Source organism: Salvia splendens, chromosome 6 (genome assembly GCF_004379255.2).
Source record: "Salvia splendens isolate huo1 chromosome 6, SspV2, whole genome shotgun sequence".
Taxonomy (NCBI): domain Eukaryota; kingdom Viridiplantae; phylum Streptophyta; class Magnoliopsida; order Lamiales; family Lamiaceae; genus Salvia; species Salvia splendens.
The window spans coordinates 18,198,397-18,221,052 of NC_056037.1; the positions used below are offsets into that span (position 1 = coordinate 18,198,397).

Sequence of the window (22,656 nt, forward strand, 5' to 3'; positions counted from 1 at the left end):
TTTTTGTTTTTGTTTTTGTTTTTGTTTTTGTTTTTGTTTTCATTTTCTTTTTATGTGGTTTTGGAATTTTCTTTTTTGAATATTTGTTTTTGAAGTAATATTTTATCCACTTCTTTTGTTGCGCGCAGGCTTACGTGTACACCTGCGATTGGTTAATAGTCCTGTTTGATTAATTACACATTAATAACTTTTTCGAATTTTGCATTTTGGCCCCAAATCTTATAAATATTATATTATCGCCAATAAAAAGCTTTGATTTGATGTAAAGGATGGATATATGTTGGTGAAAGGGTAAAATATTTAAACATATTTTGTAAAATTATGTAAATCGATTTATCGATATCATTATTCCATAAATTAATAGTATGGCGTTTGATACTTTATTTAATGGGGAAGCAAGAATAAATAAAGAGCCTTCAACGTAAAGTCAACACGACAAGCATATTAATAAGAAAAAAAATGTAGTAGTAGTAATATTTTATTATAGATTTCCGTAAATTAGAAATCACGAAAAGAGGTTTTCAAAATAATTATATGAAAATGTTGGAGTTCTTTAATGCATGTACGTGGCATTTTTCATCATGAACTTTACAATATAGTAATTTCATAGGAAATTCACAAAATAAGTTATAATTCAACAATAACAAGATTACTTAGATTTTACTTTTTGAAAATACTCGCCAATGGTCGGTGATTGTATCTTAATCTCGAAAGCATCGACTCCACCCACCTATTTAATTATAAATATAATTCATATGAATTAATCGTGGTGATTATATAAACTCCTTTGATTGGGATATTTGAATGGAAGGGAGTAATTTCATATCTTATTCTTGGATAATTATTTTATGTAATAGTTGAAAAGAACAACAATAAAGCATGAAAGCTAAAGCAAGGCAAAACATAACTTGATATGGAAGATGGTGAGAGTCGAATTCACTCTTTCATTCGTTGAATCCACAATGCTCAAAGTGTGGTTACATATGTGTAGCATAGGAAACATCTAGAACTCTACCATAATCCATCTAGTACAAGTTAAAGCAAGATTACAAAGTTAATCATAACAAACTCTGCTAATCTATTTCCTTCTTTAATCCCTTTAGCACCACGTCTCTCCAAGTACATTCATGGTCCTGCATCTTAGTTGTGAGCATAGGTACAGTCACGAGCTAAGCTCGTGAGGTGTTGGATCGTGCGATGACAGCTTGTTGGGAGCTGTCACTTGCTTTTCCTCGTGTGCGACTTCCATGCGATAAGGCGTGGTTGATCAAGCCATCTCCTTCAACACGCTTGATTAAGTCATCGCGCTTGGTCACCGATGACTTGATTAAGTCATCGCGCTTGATCAAGTCATCGCGCTTGATCACCAATGACTTGATCAAGACATCGCACTTGATCAAGTCATCGACTTGGTTGATCAAGCCATTTGTCACTCCTCTAACATCCCCCCTCAACCTGAGGGAAGCTAAGAAAACAACACCAAGTCTGTTACGGAGCTTCACGAAAGGTTATTGGCCCAGAGGTTTGGTGAAGATGTCCGCAATCTGGTCTTGAGTGGGTACATGGCGTAGCTCAAGCTCCTTGTTGAGAACCTTATCTCTAACAAAATGAACATCAAGCTCTATGTGTTTGGTTCTAGCATGTAGAACTGGATTATAAGCCAGAGCAATGGCACTTAAATTATCAACCACACCACAGGAGGCGATTTGAGTGACATTCTTAACTCATCAAGTAAGGAAGTAAGCCAAGCTACCTCAGATGCAGTGTGAGTGAGGCTTCTGTACTCAGCTTCAGTGCTAGAGCGAGCTACAACCGTTTGCTTCTTGACACACCATGAAATCAAGCTTCCACCAAAATAAGTGCAAAAACCAGTGGTAGACCTCCTATCATCCAAATCAGACGTCCAATCCGAATCAGAGAAAGCAGATAGAACACCATTGGACCTGTGAATTTGTATAACATAGTCCAATGAACCAGATAGGTATCTTAGAATGCGTTTAACTGCCCTCCAGTGAGTATCAAGAGGAGAGGCCATGTATTGGCTAACTTTATTGACTGCATAGTTGATGTCTGGCCAAGTTATAGCAGCATATTGAAGAGCGCCTACAATGTTTCTGTAAAACTTGGCATCTGAGACTGGTTCACCAACATTTTTGCTAAGTTCACAACTTGAAACCATGGGTGTGGGGCAGCCCTTAGCTCTAGTCATGTTAGCTTTCTTTAGTAAATCTTTAATGTAAGAAGATTGACAAAGATGAAAACCATGCTCAGTTAAGACAACTTCTACTCCAAGGAAGAGATTGACTTCACCAAGAACCTTAAGAGAGAACTGAGCATGTAATTCACTAATCACCTTCTGGATTGCAGCTGGGCAGTTCCCTGTAACAAGCATATCATCAACATAGATTAGGAGAAAGATGGTCTCTGAACCTGATCTTCTGACAAACATAGAAGCATCAGCTCTGGATTGCTTGAAACCAAGTGAAATGAGCACTGAGTGAATAGTAAAGAACCAGGCTCTTGAAGCATGTTTGAGACCATAGATAGCCTTTTTGAGCTTGCAGACCAGATGAGGACCACCTTGTTCAAAACCTTGAGGCTGCCTCATGTAGATATCCTCTTTCAACTCACCATTGAGGAAAGCATTGTTGACATCAAAATGTGTTATTTCCCGGCCAAAAGACACAACAATATTGAGGATCATTCTAATTGTTGCAGGTTTAACCACTGGGCTGAAGGTCTCAGTAAAATCAAACCCTGGTTGTTGTGAGAAACCTTGAGCAACAAGCCTGGCCTTGTGCCTGGCAATCTCTCCAGAAAGATGAAGTTTCAATTTGAAAATCCAAGTGCACCCCACTAGATTCTTTCCAGGAGGCAATGTAGTAAGGATCCAAGTGTTATTCTTGAGTAAGGCAACATACTCAGCCATCATGGCTGCTTTCCAAACTGGAATGAGCAAAGCTTCAGTGGCAGATTTAGGAGTTGGAGGTGGAGAGACAATAGAGTGTAGAGCTTAGGTTTGAAGATTCATGACTTGGATCTAGTAGTCATGTGGTGTGAGCTAGAAGTGTTAGTTTCAGAGGTAACAGGGGGAGCAAGAGAGGCATTTGAGGCTGAAGTGGACTGATCTCTAGCAGATGAATCAGAACCAGAATGGTGAGGTGGAGGAGAAATGTGTGGAGACGTGGGAGTATGGATATGAGAAGGTGAAGAAAAGGGTGTAGCAGAAGGAATTACAAGAGATGGCTGCTGTGTTGTAGTAACAGGGATGGTCTGTGAAGGTGGAGATGGAAGCAACACAAATGGAGATACAATGGAGGCATTTGTGTCATTAGATGAAAAAAGAGTTGGATAAGGGAATCATGTTCATCAAAGATAACATCTCTAGAAACTATAACTCTTCCATCTGGGAGAAGAGCCTTATACCCCTTATGAGAGGCACTATAACCTAGAAACACATACCTCAATGACATGTGATCAAGCTTATGCTTGTTATACGGCTGGACCAGGGGAAAACACAAACAACTAAGCACCCTCAATGCACAACAATCAGGTTTCTTGAGAAATACTTTCTGAAATGGAGAGATCCCAACAATGATCTTGGAAGACATTCTGTTGATGAGAAAAACCGCAGAGACAAAAGCATCATCCCAGAATTCAACTGGAAGAGAGGACTGAGTGAGAAGAGTGAGTCCAGTCTCCACTATATGCCTATGTTTCCTTTCATCCAATCCATTTTGTTGCGGAGTATAGGGACAAGAAAGCCTGTGTATTATCCCATTCTCCTTAAAATATGAAGTTAAACTTTGAAACTCTCCTCCCCAATCAGATTGAAAACACTTAATCTTCCTCATAAACAGATTTTCTGTTAATGACTTAAAATTTTTTAAAGATATCAGAAACATCACTCTTATTCTTCAACAGATAAATCCATGTGAACCTTGAATAATGATCCACAAATAAAACATAGTATCATATTCATTTCTTGAAACAATTGGGGATGGTCCCCAGAGATCACTATGTAGCAATTCAAGAGGAGATGAAACCACAGATTATGAAAAATTATAGGGAAACCTATGAGCCTTAGATATGCAACAAGAATGATAAAGTTGTGAACCATTTATTGAATTAAAAGGGATATTACAGCTTTTGAGTGCACTCTTGACAATGTCTAAGGTAGGATGTCCTAGTCTATTGTGTCACAAGGCCAAGTCAAGACTAGAAACAGATTTAGAACTAGCACTAGCTGCAGAAACTGTTGTGCTGACAGAATGGATAGTCGGACATCCTTGATTGAATGAAACAGGAAAGGGAATGGTGGAGCTAGAGCTTCTCTTGATTGGTGAGTGATCAACTAGGAAATGGTATAGTCCCTTGTCAAAAGTTCCCTTGAGCATGACCTCCTTGGTTCCCAGGTCCTTGACAAAACAAAAGTCAGGATGGAATTCAAAAAAGACAGAGTTATCCCTAGCAAACTTAGACACACTGAGGAGGTTTTTGGTTATGCTAGGGGACATGTAAAAGATTCTTTAAGGTGAGTTTCCTGGAAAAACTAGCAGAATGGGACTTTAATTCTGATTCTCCAACATTAGAAATAATAACTGCAGATCCATTTCCAAGTAAAAGACTTTTACCTCCAGTATATTCTGAGCTTGTGTTGAGATTGCTCAAATCTCCAGAGACATGATGAGTAGCGCCAGAGTCTGGATACCAGCTTGTTGATGCAGCAGAATCATAGCCAAACTCAGAAACACTAGAAGAGCTGGGAGATGGAGAAGGTCTTGCAGAGGCCGTATGCACCAGATGTGCTGATGGATTAGAGAAACTTTGGTGCTGATTGGACGGATTCCCTCTGAATTGCAGCTGAGACTAAGGAGGAGCATAATTTTCTCAAATCTGTGCCAACATTTGGCTGTTGTGTGTCCCGGTTTGTCACACAGTTGACAAATCATTTTGTTTCCTCTTCCAAAGCCTCTTCCTCCTCTACCCCCTCTCTGATTTCTTGAGCCTCCTCTTGCAGTTGAATCAAACCTTGTTTGATTGTATGGAGTGAACTCTCTTTTCTGATTTGACTGATGCATCAAGTTGAGAGCAGGCTGTGAGCCTTCTGCACTGGAAGAGTGAGATCTCATGGTCTCCATTCTAGACTCAAAAGTGAGCAAGAAAGCAGTGGCATCTCCTAGACTCCATGAATCAGATCTGGAGCTGATGGCACAAACTGCAGGATCATACTCTTGCCCAAGTCCTCCAAGGATATGCATGACCTGTTCATCTTCAGAAACCCTGCACCCAACAGATCCAAGAAGATCAAAAAAGTTTCTCATCTTTCCAAAGTATTCACTCATGCTCAATGAATCCTTCTTCAAATTTTGCATTTGTTGCTGATATTGCATGATCTTTGCAGTTGATCTGCTGGCAAAATTTGTCTCGAGAGCGCTCTAGATGTCTCTAGCTGATCTCAGTCCCACAACAAGACCTAGGGCTCCTTCTGATAGAGATGAGAGCAGCCACGCAACCACTCTTCTATCTTGTCTCTGTCATGAAATGAAATCTTCATTTATGGCTAATCCTCCTCCTTCTTCTGCAACAACTATTGTTTGAGATGGAGGTTTCTTCTCACCATTTAGGTATCCTTCTAGCCCGTACCCGTAAGCAGTGACATCAACTGGTTGTTGCCACATTAGGAAGTTCCCATCAGTCAGTTTTACTGAAATGGGGGGCAGCTACGCATAGGCAGGCTGAGTCCCTTGGCTCTGAGCAATGTCTCCAAATGAAGTGTTGGAGCTTGCCATTCTTGGAAATAAAACAAGAAGAATAAAAAAAAAGTATGGAGACAAGATAAAAAAAGATCCTGCTCTGATACCATGAAAAGAACAACAATAAAGCATGAAAGCTAAAGCAAGGCAAAACATAACTTGATATGGAAGATGGTGAGAGCCGAATTCACTCTTTCATTCGTTGAATCCACAATGCTCAAAGTGTGGTTACATATGTGTAGCATAGGAAACATCTAGAACTCTACCATAATCCATCTAATACAAGTTAAAGCAAGATTACAAATTTAATCATAACAAACTCTGCTAATCATAACAAACTCTGCTAATCTACTTCCTTCTTTAATCCCTTTAGCACCACGTCTCTCCAAGTACATTCATGGTCCTGCATCTTAGCTGTGAGCATGGGTACAGTCACGAGCTGAGCTCGTGAGGTGTTGGCTCGTTCGATGACAGCTTGTTGGGAGCTGTCACTTGCTTTTCCTCGTGTACGACTTCCATGCGATAAGGCTTGGTTGATCAAGCCATCTCCTTCAACACGCTTGATCAAGTCATCACGCTTGATCACCGATGACTTGATCAAGACATCGCACTTGATCAAGTCATCGGCTTGCTTGATCAAGCCATTCATCACTCCTCTAACAATAGTAGTACATTTTTTGCACTTTATGAATCAAATAAATTAGACCACCTAATACTTGATCAATATAAATTAGACCACCTATTATACTTGACGGTATTGATATTAGCATTAAATTAGACCACCTAATATACTCTTGAGTAGTTTCGATTGGTAAGATTCTCATTCGACTTGAAAGAGGAAAGTTTACTACATAATCTTGAACATATAATGATATGATTACAATTGTAGTCTTCCAATAAAAATTAAAAATAGCCTTGATTCTAATTAAAATTTTTTCCATTTTATCCTTGGTATTTTTTATCATTTATATAACTTAATTATTTTGTCACTTTTTAACATTTGAATAGCTTTAGTTAAATATTTGAATTTGAATTTTAGTAAAATGTTATTTTTAAAACTAGGAAAAAGGTGTGAAAGAGATCATATTTGAGAGTGTCTGTTGATGTTGTGACAACGTACAACATGAGGGTATTTTTATAGTACTCCATAAGAAAATATATGAGCATAAGCATCATTTTGGACAAACGGATTTTTTTTATCATGATTAACTCTCTACTTATCTCATATTATATCTCGCCATAGCCATAACCTTATATAGTCAATGAAACAACACCTTAATAGGTTATTTGTGTAACTTAATGATTGAATTGGTTTTAATCCATTATTAGATGCTAAATCATCCTATTGAAAGATTTAACATGAAATCCTAGCTACTTCACACATTTGTACTTGAGATTAATTTCATAATTATATACATGTTAAAAACTCTCAAACCATTAAATAAATTATTAAAAAAAACCATTCATTACATAATCACATTGAAATTAAAAGAGTTCTTTCTAGTACTTATTCATCTCAATATTCCTATATATCATAATATATTAATATATCTCTATCGCATTAAATGAAATGGTATCCAAGTTTAAGAGCCCTTCGTCCAAAGTTATACTATATCATTAATTCTCTGCATTAATTGTTCGATCTAGTTGGTAAGGATTTTTTATACATAGACACGTTTATGTATATTAAAATGGATAGATAATGACACATTTATGTATATTAAATGGGTGGATTAACATGATAATACGCACATTGGTAATTAATTAACTAAAACATAGTATTAAATTTATAATAAGAATTCTAAAATACATTAAATTTGACACAGCCAAACTTTTGACTAGGAGAGTTTTCTAAATCAACATTATCTTTATATTTTTTAAATAACTTTTGAGTTTTCTAACTCAAAATCATTTTTAGATTTCTTAGATGACTCCTGAGATCGAAGAAATTGAGATCCATTAAATGATAGAGATGAATCATTAACGGTAGAAGAAAATTTTGATTCATCTAAAAGTAATACTAACATGGAGTAAAATAAAAATAAATTAATTCAAAATCAAATTCCTCAATCCAAACTAGGGGTGGGTAGGTACGGTATACCTTACCGAAACCACCATACCGTATATTCGGTATGAAAAAAATCATACATTTATCTTACTAAAATTTTCGGTATACCGAATTTCGGTATACCTTATTTTCAGTATGGAGAATTTTCATACCGATATCGTACCTCATTTTCGGTATGCCGTACCAAAGTTCGGTATACCATACTTTTGTGGTATACCTTACTTTCAATATCAATGAAAATTGAATATTTGAGTTTTTAGAATACTATTTATATTTTATAGTAATTTAAATAATATACGGGGTATTAAATACTAGTATATTTTATTCATATTATATGATATTTCACAATAAATTTTATAATTTAAAAAAATATAAAATACTTTATATATTATTATATTCATATTTTACGGTATATACCTTAAATTACGGTATATACCGAATTTCGGTATGCCGCGGTATATAAAAATTCATACCTTTACCATACCGAAATATTTCAGTAAGGTATCATACCGTACCGAAAATTCGGTATTTTCAGTATTTTTTCGGTACGATAAGACCTGTATTTCGGCATTTCGGTATTTTTCCCCAGCCCTAATCCAAACGTAACTAATATCAAAGTTAAATTTGAGGATTTTCAACTACTATAATTTATACATGCTCATATTTCAGCCTATTACAAACACATTAATATTCACGTACTTATTCATGTTAAATTATTTTTATGCCCAAAAATGAGAATCCACTGAAATATTACTTTCTCCGCCTCAAATAAAATGATATATATATTTTTAAATATGTTTCAATTATGATGACACGTTTCTAATTTTAAAAATAATAAAGAATATTTTCTCTTCAATATATTAACCATTTTGCTTTTTGCAATTAAAATATTCAATTCTCTTTCTCACTCCATTTAATACTTAAACACATATTTTCTTTTTCTAATTAAATACACTAACTAATAACTCCTAAAATCTCATATCAATCACCAAATATCATTTTAGCTAGGATAGATGGGATAATAAACATTAAATTAACGTCGAAACCAAATCCCCAAGCTCAATTATTATGAAATAAAAATGATTCGTATATATATAAGAGAGGTTATTCTCTCCGTCCCCGTAAAATATAAATTTTAAAATGGTACAATTTTAATGCATAATTAATAAACTAAAGTAACAAATAAAAAAATATTAGAATAATTTTTAGTGAAAAATAAGTCTCACTTTATTAAAGACAAAAAAAAAAATTAATTAGAAAGCTCATAATTTTAATGGACAAACTAACTAAGAAATACTCCATCCGTCCCTGAAAATTTGTCACTTATTTCCTTTTCCGTCCGTCCCTAAAAATTTGTCACCCTTTCACTTTTACCATTTTTTGTAGCAGACCTCACATTCCACTAATTCATTCTCATTCACATTTTATTTTAAAACTAATATAAAAAAATAGGACTCACATGCCACTAACTTTTTCAACCCACTCTCTATTACATTTTTTAAAACCCGCGACGGGTCAAATGGTGCCAAATTTTAAGGGACGAAGGGAGTAATTCATATTTCCCCTGTCCCATAAAAGATGTATCACTTTCATTTTTAGTTTGTACCACTAAAGATGTCTTATGTCCAAATTTTTTTAGAAATCTCTTTTATATTAATATAAAAATTATATTTCTCTCTATTTAATACATAAAATTAAACCTTCTAAAATTTCTTGTCATTATATAAATGTGACATTTTGTGTGGGGTGGAGAGTATTATATTTAACGTAAATGAGGTACTTACTTTTTCTAGACTGATTGCTATTTGATGACTCAATATGTATCTGCACTTGATATTATATTATGTGTGGATGCAAATACACGTAGAGATACATGTGGATTATAATAAAAGGTGCAATAATATTTTATGATGTGTGTGACCTGTGGCCGCCCAAATTAAATAGTAGGAATCCACATATCCTGTCCACTATGCAATGCACCAAAATCACAAATTCCAACTTGCAATTACTAATGCAACGTACAATCAATGGCACACTTGATTAGTTCTTCCCAAAGATTCCAAATTTTATTCGAAATATGAAATTTTCTCCCTTTATATGTGGTTCTAGTAGTTGCACGGTTCGTATCAGACATGGAAGACCATATTCCTTTTTTTTCCTCACCAAACCCAAAAATTAAAATAAGATAGGATGGGTGGTAAGTGCATGATTGTTAAGAGTGCTTTGACTAAGATCATTCAAGAATTGGAGTTTATACAATTCATTTTAGAAGTTACAATGTAGTAATAGTGATAGAATTATCAATATCAGGATTTCACCAATTAGTTTTATCCCAAACACTATAATTTGTTATTTGGAAAAAATACAATGTATTTATTTATCTTTTAAATTAAATGAATTTGGATAATTAATAGAGCATTTGAGATGCCCCATTTGGTAGGGTGAGAAGTGAGAACTATGATTAGTCAAAATCGAAATATAATGTATAATAACATGGATTACAAATACAGATGATTATGGATTTACAGATATTGAGGATATCCTCTTTTAGTTTGGCAATATCCATAAGGGCATCCGCAGTGGTGCAGATGTCCCGGCGCCCTTTCCCGCGGAATTCCCACTGCCACGTCATAAGGACTTCTCACTGCTCTGACACGTTGATAAGTCGTATTCTAGGCCTTGGTTACTGGTCAGTATGATGTGCATAATTGATTATATCTGCAAAACAGTTGCTCAAAGTGTGCAGGTTGAGTGTTCTAGCCAGTAGGCAAAGCTTCAGATACTTCAGGTGAAAAGGGCGTCAGAACGATTACGTACTGACCAGTATACATGCAAAAATGGCTCGAGATGGAGAAGAAGGATATCTGGGACTGATCAACCACAATTAAGGGCAAAGAAGTCATCTCGCCACAAGGTTTTACCCTAAAATCAAGGGTAAGCCTCCCTATAAAAGGAAGCCACTTGGAGAGAGAAGGGAGGACTCATTCATCATCATCCATTCTTAGGTAGAATTCTCTCGGTTGTTCAGTCCTTCAGCTCAGTCCAGAGCCTCATTCCTCGCCACAACCATGATCACCTGAGTTCCAGAAGCCTCCGGAGTTCCAGACGTTCTTCATCCAGTCAGCAAGATCGTAGTTAGAAAGTTCCATCGCCCGGCGTGGCAAAACACTTTTTATTTCGCTTCGTAGTTTAAATTGCTTGTTTTCCTTTGCGCTGGATCTTGTTACTTTTGAATTTCGCTGCTTAGAAGTACTTTGATTGAAGATCCAAACATGTTTTATGCTATGAAGTTGTTTTCTGTTCAGTTCACTTCGCTGATTTCTTTTCCTTCTGACCAGTTAGTTTAGATCTAGTGTTTCTGGTTGAGTTGAGTATCGAATCGTGTGTTTCCATTTCCGTAGTTTATTTCTCCGAGTTAGTATAGCATGTTTACTGTTTAATTGCGTAGAGTTTTGTTTCATGCAAGGTGTGGTTGTGTTTCATATATTCGTTTATGTTGACCAGTAGGCGGAGTTTCAGTTTCGGTGTTCGATCTTAGATTTGGAATTTTTTAGTGGTAGATCTGGAATCGTGAGTTAGTAATCTGTGTTTAAATGGTGTTGAATCTGGTTTATTTGTTATCTGATTTTAGTTTGTGTTTGTTGAAGAAGATGATGTCCATATCAAATGTTGGGGACCACTTGTTTCTTTAAAAATGCTTTTTGCTTTTCGTCCTTCACTTTTAATTATACACTGCAGACCTATCAGCCTAGTGACCACAACTTCCACTACCTTCTGATATTCTGTTTAGCCCAAAATAGAAACCCAGTACTTTTCGAATATTTTCTGTTTCACCATGTCCACGTACACAGCTGCATATCAGAATCCTCTCACACCTCCTAGCCAGTAGGATACCACCTTTAAATTCTTGCCTAGATAAGTCTCAACCCAAAGCGTGGTAGCTAACCAAACCTTTCCAGAATATCACCGCAATCACTCCAACCGTCACCATCTCTGTGGGATTCGACCCCTACCTTCACTATACTACCCAGTAGAAGAGGGTTGAGGAATTATTGATACCAGGTTTTAGGCTTAGCAGGGGATTGTTTCATCCTGATCAGTAGGATACATCCTTGTTTGAACGACACCTACGCAAACCTGCTCTTTCAAATGGCGCCGTTGACGGGGATGGATGGCGTTATTAGTAGCTATTGTGCGTGATACTTTGGCGTATATATTGTGGATAACTTTTTCTCTTTCTTTTCATTTCTGTTTATGAGAAGCAGCTCGGCTCCTGACCAGTGGAGGCCGAAGATACTTCAGCGAGGATCTATACTCGTAACCACTCGATCCGGCTTGTCGACGGCTTTGTCTGACTTAGGTTCGAGTAGTGACGAGGAGCAATACACCATAGAAGGATCAATACCGGAAGAGATACCAAGGATAGAGGGAAATCCGAGAAGGATGGCCGCTCAAGGAGAAGAAGATCCTGAGATCGGGACGTTGAACTCACATACCGAGGGAGAACCACCTCAAGCCATAGTTGTGACCCCAGGGCAAACTGCCTGTGATGTGAAGCCTCATGTGATCGCAATTCTGCCTACATACTGCGGGAAGAGTTACGAAGGGCCTTACGAGTTCCTTCATGAGTTTTGTAAGATTTGTAGGGCGCAGAGGAGGCCAGCAGGGGCGACCGAGGATGATTACAGATTGAAGGCTTTGCCGTTCGTTTTGAAAGGGGAGGCAAACACCTGGTTTATGCGCCTGCCCCCCGACTCCATTGAGAGTTGGGCCGATTTCAAGTCAGCGTTCCTAGGCGAGTTTTTCCCGTCATCCAAGACAAGCGCACTGAAGAGGGAAATAACTAGTGTGAAGCAAGGGTACGATGAACCCTTGAGCGATTATTGGGCGAGGTATATGGGCCTTTTAGATGCATGTCCCAATCATCGCATGGCGGACATTGAGATACATCATACCTTCTATGAGGGGATGAACATAACAACCAAGGACCTGGCCAATTCGTCGTCGGGAGGAAGCTTCACGCAGCTACGGGTCAGCGAAGCAAAGAGGGTCCTAAGGAAGCTACTGAGTGCGAAGGAGTATGACCATTCAAGGGATGGATACAACCGAGAAAGGGTTGCAAGTGCCTCGTCTACTGACCAGGAGCAGAAGCTTGAACAAAAGATGGATTTGAATATGGATGAGCTGAAGAAGTCAGTCCTGAGCGCAATCGAGAAGAATACACCGCCGGCTTCCCCAGTTGGGAACTGCAAGGGTGCAGAACAGGGAAACCAAGGACCGAGCTATGATCAGCCAAACAACTTGGTCAGTATGGAGCAAGTCAATGCTGCCGGGTACTACAATTCTAGTGGGCACTGGGTCCAGGGGAGACAACGGGACGCACCATGGAGGGATCACCTAAATTTTCGATGGGGAGATGGGAACCAAAATCAAAACCAAGGTCAAGGTCAGAACCAATATAACCCCCACTCGAACCAAAACCCCAACCGTGGGCTAGCAAACCCGGACCACCAGTTCAACTGGTCAGGAAGGAACCAACAATCCCAAAACTAAAACCCACCAAACCAGAACCAAAACCCTGTTTATGTACCACCCCACCAGAGAAACTTCCAAAATTACCAAAATCAACCGAATCAAGCACCCCAACACCATCAGAACCAAAATCAGTTCCAAAACCAAAATCAGAATCAATATCACCAAGACCAGTATAACCATCCTGGCCAGTATAACCAATACCCACCTAACCAGAACTAGCAAAACTTCCAAAATTCCAGCCCAACCAAAGTTCCCAGTATAACCAGCACCAAGGCCCAAATCAGTCACAATATCCCAACAGGACAAGACGATCCATGGAGGACATGATGGGAGAATTGCTTGCGTCGCAGCAAGGTATCAAGGGCGAGTTGCAATCCCACAACGAAGTAGTACAGGGGATGCAAAATGCCCAGAAGGAACATAAAGCGAACATGGATATGATGAATATGCAATTGGCCCAACTAGCCAGTTCGATGGGTGAAATAAGAGGAAATGCAGGGAAACTCGCGTCTACAATCCAAATACCCGAAAAGGCGAATGTGAGTAAGGTTACATTGGGGTCAGGAACTACTTATGATGGACCTCGACCGAAGCAACCAAGTGGAGAGCCGAGTGGAACAAAGATAGGGGCGACACCATCTCAGTGGAAAAGCTTAAGAGATCCATGCCTCGGATGAAGGACCCATTTTTCTTGGGGGAGACGCCATGTGGAGGGGGTGAACCCGAGAACGTACTGGTCAGGAAGGAACCCCATCAAGAGGTAGAATCCAGAACGGAGGCTCAGACCCAGAATTTGCCCAAGGAAGATTCCAAGAAGGTTGCTGAGGGACCGATAGATGAGAAAAAGGGGGAGAAACCATTCCCTTTCCGCTTTGTTACAAAAAGAAAGAAGGATAACCCGGTGGACTACTTGTCGATTTTTGGGAAATTGGATGTTACTATACCATTCCTCCAAGCCGTGAAGCTACCCCCACTTGGGAAATTCATTAAGGAATTCATAGCCGGGAAAGCCCAGGAGGATGGAAAGATTTTGGTAGAAGGGATCGCGTCAACAATTGTGCAGGAGAAGCTACCGCCCAAGAGGGCCGATCCAGGTATGTTCACTTTGCCTATAACTATAGGAGATGTGAAAGTCGAGCATGCAATGTGTGATCTTGGAGCTTCTATTAATGTCATGCCTTTGTCGATCTATAACCGATTAAAGGGGGTTAGATTGTCGAATACTAGGGTGTTGATCCAACTGGCTGATAGGTCATGCATAAGTCCGGAGGGTGTTTTAGAGAATGTGTTGGTTAGAGTGCATGATTTTACCTACCCTGCTGACTTTTATGTGATCAAAATGAGTGAGTCCGAGGCTAGGGAATCGAGTGGCATATTGTTAGGAAGACCATTTTTGAGGACGACCAAGACAATAGTAGACATGGCTGAGGGAACAATTTGCATTGATTTTCATGGGGAGAAGTTTACTTTTGATATCAATGAGGCCATGAAGAAGCCTATTGATTCTGAAAATGTATGCTATGTTGATGTGATTGACCCCTTAGTCCAAGATTTTCTTGAGACCGAACTATTGCAGGAGAAACTCCAAGCTTTGGATGTGTATGAGCAAACTGACGTAGAAGCCGCTGCATGGTATGATCTGATCAGTAGCCAAGGGTTGACCGATGAAGAGATAGAGGGAGCAATTAAGGACTTCTGCCAGAAATCAGAATTTGTTGGATCCGCAGAGGCCAAGCTACCAGTCAGTATAGAGGAACCCCCAGGGGGAGAATTAGAAAAAGAAGGAGAAGCTGAAAAAAACCCTCTACCCGAAGACACACTTCCACCCCAAGTTGAGCTGAAGAAATTGCCATCGAATTTGAAGTATGCCTTCCTCGGAGAGGAGAACTCATATCCAGTGATTATCAGCAGCAGCCTTACAAAGGAACAAGAGGCGAGGCTACTGACTGTGCTGAGCAAGAACAAGAAGGCAATTGGATGTAGCCTTACAGATTTAGTGGGAATAAGCCCCGACGTCTGCATTCACCACATTAGGCTGGAAGAGGGAGCAAAGGCACATCGAGATGCCCAAAGAAAGGTAAACCCCAACATGCGAGAAGAAATATTGAAGGAAATCTTGAAGTTGTTGTCGCTAGGGATTATCTACTCAGTGCCGGACAGCGAGTGGGTCAGCCCGATCCACATGGTCCCAAAGAAGTCGGGAATTCAAGTCGTTCAGAATGAGAGGAATGAGCTGATCCCAACGAGGCTGGTCACGGGTTGGCGAATGTGCATCGATTACCGTAAGCTGAACAATGCGACCAGAAAGGACCATTTTCCCTTGCCTTTCATCGACCAAATGTTGGAGAGATTAGCTGGGAAAAATACAACGGATACTTCCAAATTTACGTGGATCCTGAAGACTAGGATAAGACCACCTTCACTTGCCCATTCGGAACCTATGCATACAGGCGCATGCCTTTTGGCTTATGTAACGCTCCAGGTACGTTTCAACGATGTATGATGAGCATATTCTCCGATTTGATTGAGGACTGCATAGAGATATTCATGGATGACTTCACGGTCTACGGAGACTCTTTCGATTCTTGCCTTCATCATTTGGACATAGTTCTAGAAATGTGTCAAACAAAAAGTCTGGTTTTGAATTTTGAGAAGTGTCATTTTATGGTCACTGAGGGGATTGTTCTAGGACACGTGGTTTCAGAGAGAGGAATCCAGGTGGATCAAGCCAAGGTGGATGCTATATCCAAATTACCGTTCCCTACTGATCAGAAGGGGATAAGGGGTTTTCTAGGGCACGTCGGGTTTTATCGAAGATTCATCAAGGATTTCTCCAAGATTGCCCAACCCCTTACCCGACTTCTTCAGCATGAAGTGGAGTTCGTCTTTGATGAGCAATGCAAGGCCGCTTTCAACCTTCTCAAGGAAAAGCTGATATCCGCACCTATCATACGGGCTCCTAACTGGGACTACCCTTTCGAAGTGATGTGCGACGCCAACGACTATGCAGTGGGAGCCGTACTGGGTTAGAAGATCGATGGGAAGAGGTACGTAATTTTTTATGCATCTAAGACTCTGAATCAAGCCCAGCGGAATTACGATACCACTGAAAAAGAGATGCTGGCAGTGGTGTATTCTTTCGAGAAGTTCCGGCCATATTTGTTGGGATCCAAGGTCATCGTTTATACTGACCATGCAGCGATTAAGTATTTGATTGCCAAGAAGGAATCTAAACCCCGTTTGATCCGATGGGTCCTCTTGTTACAAGAATTTGATTAGGCGGTGGAAGATAAGAGAGGAGTCGAGAACAAGGTGGCGGACCATTTGAGTAGAATAGTGCAAGATGGAAACAGCGAAGAGGTGCACGACAAGTTTCCAGAAGAGCATTTATGTGAGGTAATTTTTGAGGTTAGGAAGATTGACTAGGAAGGAGTGATGAAGCTTACTGGCCAGTATGATACAGGAAAAGGAAATGAGAAGGTAGGGCAAGAACCATGGTATGCAGACTTAGCCAACTACCTGGTAACTGGAGAACTTCCAGAAGTGCCGAGTATTACTAAGGCCCAAAGAATGAAGATCAAGAGTGAGGCAAAATACTACTTTTGGGACGACCCCTATCTGTGGAGAGTGGGATCCGATCAAGTGATAAGGAGGTGCGTTCCTGACTGGGAGCAAAGAGACGTTCTGATCCATTGCCACTCGTTAGCATGTGGAGGACATTTCGGATCCAAGAAGACGGCAAGGAAGATTCTGGATAGCGGCTTTTATTGGCCAACCCTCAACAAGGATGCGTAGGAGTTCTGCAGAAGTTGTGAGCGCTGTCAACTGACCGGTAGGATATCTGTGAAAGACGAGATGCCCCAAGTTCCGGTAATTGTATGTGAATTGTTCGACATTTGGGGAATGGACTTCATGGGTCCGTTTCCGTCATCCTATGGCAATTTGTATATCTTAGTCGCGGTGGATTACGTCTCCAAATGGATAGAAGCCAAGGCCACGAGCACTTGTGAAGCAAAGGAGGTGGCCAAGTTCTTAAAAAGTCATATCTTCAGCCGATTCGGAGTGCCAAGGGCGATCATATCGGATCAAGGTACACACTTCTGTAATCGCACAATTGAAGCCTTAATGAAAAAATACGGTGTGCACCACAGACTATCAAGCCCCTACCATCCACAAGCAAACGGTCAAGCGGAGATTTCTAACCGCGAGATAAAGAAGATTTTGGAGAAGACTGTCAATCCTTCTAGGAAGGACTGGAGTGTAAGGTTAGAAGATGCTTTATGGGCATATCGGACAGCCTACAAGACCCCCATAGGGATGTCCCCGTACCGGATTGTTTTTGGAAAGATGTGCCACTTACCGGTGGGAATTGAACACCGGGCATACTGGGCAGTACAACAAGTGAATATGGATGCTACAGCCTGTGAAGAGGAAAGGAACCTGCAGTTGCAGGAGCTTGAGGAACTTAGATTGGAGTCGTTTGACTCAGCCATGTGGTACAAGGAGCGAACCAAACTATGGCATGACAGGAATCTGAGGACCAAGGATCTCCATGTTGGGCAGAAAGTACTACTCTTCCAGTCAAGATTGAAGTTAATGCCGGGGAAGCTCAAGTCCAAGTGGACAGGACCTTACATCATAACTGCACTCCGTTCTAACGGGGCAGTAGAAATTTCAGGGAGTCTTCCTAACTCTGAACCTTTTATTGTGAATGGGCATAGGCTAAAAGTGTTTAGGGACAACAGTGATGTGGCTGTGGTGGATGAGATTCCACTGCGACCACACACTCAGGGTTCATACTGACGGTAGGATAGGGAATGGAATTCCACTGGGCTAGCTCTTTTCAGCGTAACTTGCATATGCTGGCTAAGTAGAATTCCAATTCTCCTAAAGAAGATGTAAATATGGTACATATTTGGTAGTTAATTAATTTGAACCTTTGCATGCTAGTTAGTTTTAAGAAAAACCAAAATTATTTTTCGGACCTCAAATATTAATTGGGAGTACGTACTGACCATCATAATACCATTTTGGTGAAACTCCTATTTTATTTAAGTGTCCTTTTTACTTTATTTCTAATCTAGGAAATATAGGAGGAAATCATTAAGGGACGAATTTGAATTTGTGGACTTTCTGTAGCTTTTGCAGGGTGGCAGCGGCGCGTGAGCAAAGAGAGTGGACACGCCGACCAATCAGGAGTCAATATTCTCAACCGCCTCTCCCTCGAAACGACGCGGTTTGGAACCGCCTATAACCGATTGCAAACCCACAACTGCCCTATTCCGACCCATAACCAGCCGTCTCCCCCATTTTCACTTTACAATTTCACTCTGCAACTATTCTCTCTGCGAAATTTCCACCATCACCCCACAAACACCAACCCCCACTTCATACCCAGAATTTCACAGATCTAAGCCATGGGAAGGAAAGCATTCGCAACAAAAATCAAACCCACTTCCACCCGCAGGGAAAAAAACCAGAATCACCACCGCCGCGGGAAAAACGGCCGCCGAGCCCACAACCACAACCGCAACCGCAACCATCGGAGCCGACTCCTCAAGCGCCAACAATGGTCTCCTTGGAAGCAATGGCGGCGTTTCTTCGACAGCAGGACCCCAATAGGGATTGGTCGGCGGCACTGGCCGGTTTGGGTCAAATCGGGGGACAAGAGAGAGTACTCGGAGAAAATCCTTCGGAACCGATTGTGCCATCTACAGCAACACTCCCCACCCTCATTACGACTTCCTCCGGAATTCCACCAGAAAGAGAAGCTCCATCGACTACCCCACCACCTAAGTCCTCAGAACCCTCAGAAACTCCACAACACAGTGATTCAATGGAGATTGACCCCATTTCAGCTCATTACGATTCTGACTTGGAAGAACGTGAAGCGAGGAAAGGTTAGGAACAGGGGAGCCAACAGGGAGCAGTTGAGTCAGAGAAAACACTGACAGCGGGAGTCGTTCCCCGAAAAGTGGCGAGGGATGAGATAGATCTGAACGAATCAGCCAAGAAGCAGGGCCTAATGACCGATGAGGAATTTCAGGCTATTTTAGATGATGTCAATCGGATGGAAGATGACACACCCGTGGTGGCTGAGGGGCTAGACCTCGCATCACGAGCAGTAGGAGAAAGTGAAGAAGCAGAAGAAGGAAACCGCTCGGAAAGCCAAGCTAGGGAAGAAGAGATTATGCCGGAATTACCCCAGCCAGAAGCAGAGAGGGGTGATACATCTATTGAAGCACAGGAAACGAAAGCAAAAAAAAACAGAAGCAAGACCAGAAGTACCCAACCCAGTGGCACCTCCGGTGATAAAACCGAAGGCCGTCAAGAGGAAGTTGGTGTTGAAGGACGAACCTAAGGCTAGACAGCCAAAGCCGCAAAGGGTATCTCAACGATGCTTAGGGAAATGGGCAGCCAGTAAGGCGAAGCCGAATACAAAGGCAGATCCCGTGGAGATCTTGAGTGAAGAAGAGAGGACCATTCCCACAAAACCTGGGGAGAAGTCTGTACCTGTTACTGACCTAGAGGATACTGTAATGGAAACCGAAGTGGTCCCTCAGACACAAGGTGGCCGGGGTGAAGATACTGAAAGGATGGCTGAGGGTCTGGACCTCGCATCCGAGTCAGTAGAACCTGAGGGATCGGAGGAGGATGATACCCATATAGAGAACCGTCCCACTGCCCAGGAGGAGTCATTAGCAGAAGAGGAAGCCAGATACCAAGTAGAGAGGAAACGGAAAGGATAAGCCGTTATGAAGAAAAAGCCTAGTACCAAGAAACCGCGTATCGTGAACACTAGCATAGTGATCACTGAGGCTGCTCAGAGGACCCCATCAAGCCGGCGAGAGCAGAGTGATAGTGAGTATGAGATCAGTTAGGAATCTGAATCGGACAGTGATACGTCCATGGAGGATGAGGAGTACAAGGAGCAACAACTTCCAAACGATCATCGGGAGTTATTGCATCCGCCTGCAGAGAGACTCCGATATAAGCGTTGGGCGGTGAAGCTCACAGACGATGTGGTGGAGGAGATGAAATTGTTTGACTCCAAGAAGCTCCAGGTTGCCTACCGCACCAAGGACGACAAAAGCAAGCAGATCAAGTGTGGGAAGGTACTTCATCTCCCTTCTTTAGACGAATTGAAAGCTCGCAAATCGTTTCTCAACCTTTTGCATGCGTTGGGTTTTGAATGGCTGTTAGAAAATGAGGCTTTAAGTGTCCTGGTCAAATTGGCCAAAGAACTTTTGGCAACCTTTCGATTCAAGGTCACTACTAATCTGGATGAAGAGTGTATCAGCTTCAGGGTGTTTGGAGGTAAGATTAGGATGAGTTTGATTGAATGGACTGTACGGCTAGGAATGTGCAGTTTGGAAGAGGCCATAGGGCCAGAGTGGAGAGAGAGGGAGCAGGGGATTCCCCGTAGACATGTGGAATTTGAGCCCCAGGTCGCCTGGGAAGAACTGACTCACCCCGGGGCAGGACAGTTCCAGTCCACTATCTCCTGCTCCATCCATCTCAACGATCCTATTCTACGCCTGGTTCAACTTTTCTTGGATTTCAACCTTTTAGGACAGTCGAATTCTGCAGTACGGACATCAATGACGGAGTTGTACCTCATGTGGTGTGCTAAGAAGGGCAGGAAGTTGCACCTAGGGTTCTGGACAGCGTACCAGTGCCACCTCATCGCTACCCACCCCGCACGGAATCTTTCCCTTTGCCACTTCCTGGGAGTTTTTGTGAGGAACAATATAACCGTCTCGGAGGGAGAAGACTTATCCCCCTTGACGATGGTGGACGCCCCAGGTTTTTTTGATACCCCCTTGTTCGTCCGAACGAACGCGGTATACATGAGGCAAGGCGTGCCACACTTCTATGCGATGGGAGAGGAGGCTTTACCCACTGCTCGGGTAGCGGCAGCTCAGGGAGCACCGGCACACGAGCAAAGGCAAGAAAGAATGGAAAAGGCTGTGGATGAAATAGCAGAGGAAAACAGACAGATGAGATCAGAAATGACCCGGTTAGCGTCAGTAATGGAAGGGATCCTGAAGGAGTCTGCAGGACAGAGAAGGCAGAATCAGAGGCAAGAGGCTTTGGAGACGATAGTAACCAAGCTAGGAGAGGAAAACCACCGGATGATAGCAGAAATGACCAGGATGACGTCCGTGATAGACGAGATACTGATGGTGTTAGCACAAGGAAGACAAGAGGAAGATGTTGGACCGAGTGGCCATGGTGGCCGGAATGATGAACAGCAGATACCTGAGACAGAAGAAGGTGAGGCAGAGGTGCCGGCGAATGCCGAGGAGCCGGCGGAGTTTGATGAGGACCAGACCGGAACTGATAGGGAACAACCACCTACACCACCTGCACCACGAAGGAGCAGGCGACACCGATAGACCACCCCTTACTGACCAGTTAGTTTTCTTTTTTATGTTTCTTTTTTTTTAGTTTTCCGTATTTCTGTTTGTGTTTTGATGGTTTTTTTAGGTAGTATAATTTGTGTTTGTGCGCAAACCCCATTTCTAACACTTAGCCTATTTAATAGTCTAAGTGTGAGAAGTAAAGGGTTTGTCTCTTTGACGCATGTTTTCTGTATTTTCTTGTTTGTTGTTTTTCGAAAGCATGTTGGCTCACACTTAGCCCATTGCATGGTCTAAGTGTGAGAAGTTTATGTATATATGTGCTTTGTAATTGTTGGTTTTTGCTTAGGTTTTAAACTCTTCCACTTAGCCTATTTTATAGTCTAAGTGTGAGAAGTTTTAGTTTTTAGCATGTCGTTGTGTCTACCATACTGGCCATTACCTTTTCCACTTCACAGCCTTATCTGAGGGCCGACACTTGTGAAGTGGGAGGGGGACGCAATGGCCAGTAGGATGTATGTGCATTTGTGTGGTTAGTGTTTGTGCTTGTGTTAGTTTCTTGTTAGGTCTAGTTTTTTTTCTTTTGTGTGTTGATTGGGCTTAAAACTCAACTGTCCTGAGCTGACGGTGAGGGGAATTGAGGGAGATACGACATGCTGGAAAACAGAAACTACCCCCCTTAGTACCTCCTAGCCAGGATAGATGACGCAAGTATGAGGGAAAAGCTCATCCTTAGAGCCAAACACGAAAGCCATCTTAAAATGTGAGTTATAAGCTTTAAGTGGAACCACTTTCCACAAATTTTGAAAAGAAAAGAGCGGCTGCCACGAACTACCTAAGATGAAGTGACCACGAGTAGCGAACACTGAAGGCAGTAGGAAACCCCCCCCCCCCAAAAAAAAACCACCTTTAGAACCCATTTTCTTAACTCTTT

General features: G+C 41.3%; 1 protein-coding gene across 1 annotated transcript; it reads right to left on the minus strand.

Moving 5' to 3' along the window:
• Window positions 1-4,101: 4,101 nt before the first annotated feature.
• On the minus strand, window positions 4,102-5,937 carry LOC121807400. The gene is made up of 2 exons (XM_042207614.1): window positions 4,635-5,937; window positions 4,102-4,418 (listed from the first exon to the last, which is right to left on the minus strand). Exon 1 carries the CDS (start codon window positions 5,391-5,393, stop codon window positions 4,668-4,670), a length of 726 nt encoding a protein of 241 aa, XP_042063548.1. The 5' UTR covers window positions 5,394-5,937; the 3' UTR covers window positions 4,102-4,418; window positions 4,635-4,667.
• Between the last annotated feature and the right edge of the window lie 16,719 nt (window positions 5,938-22,656).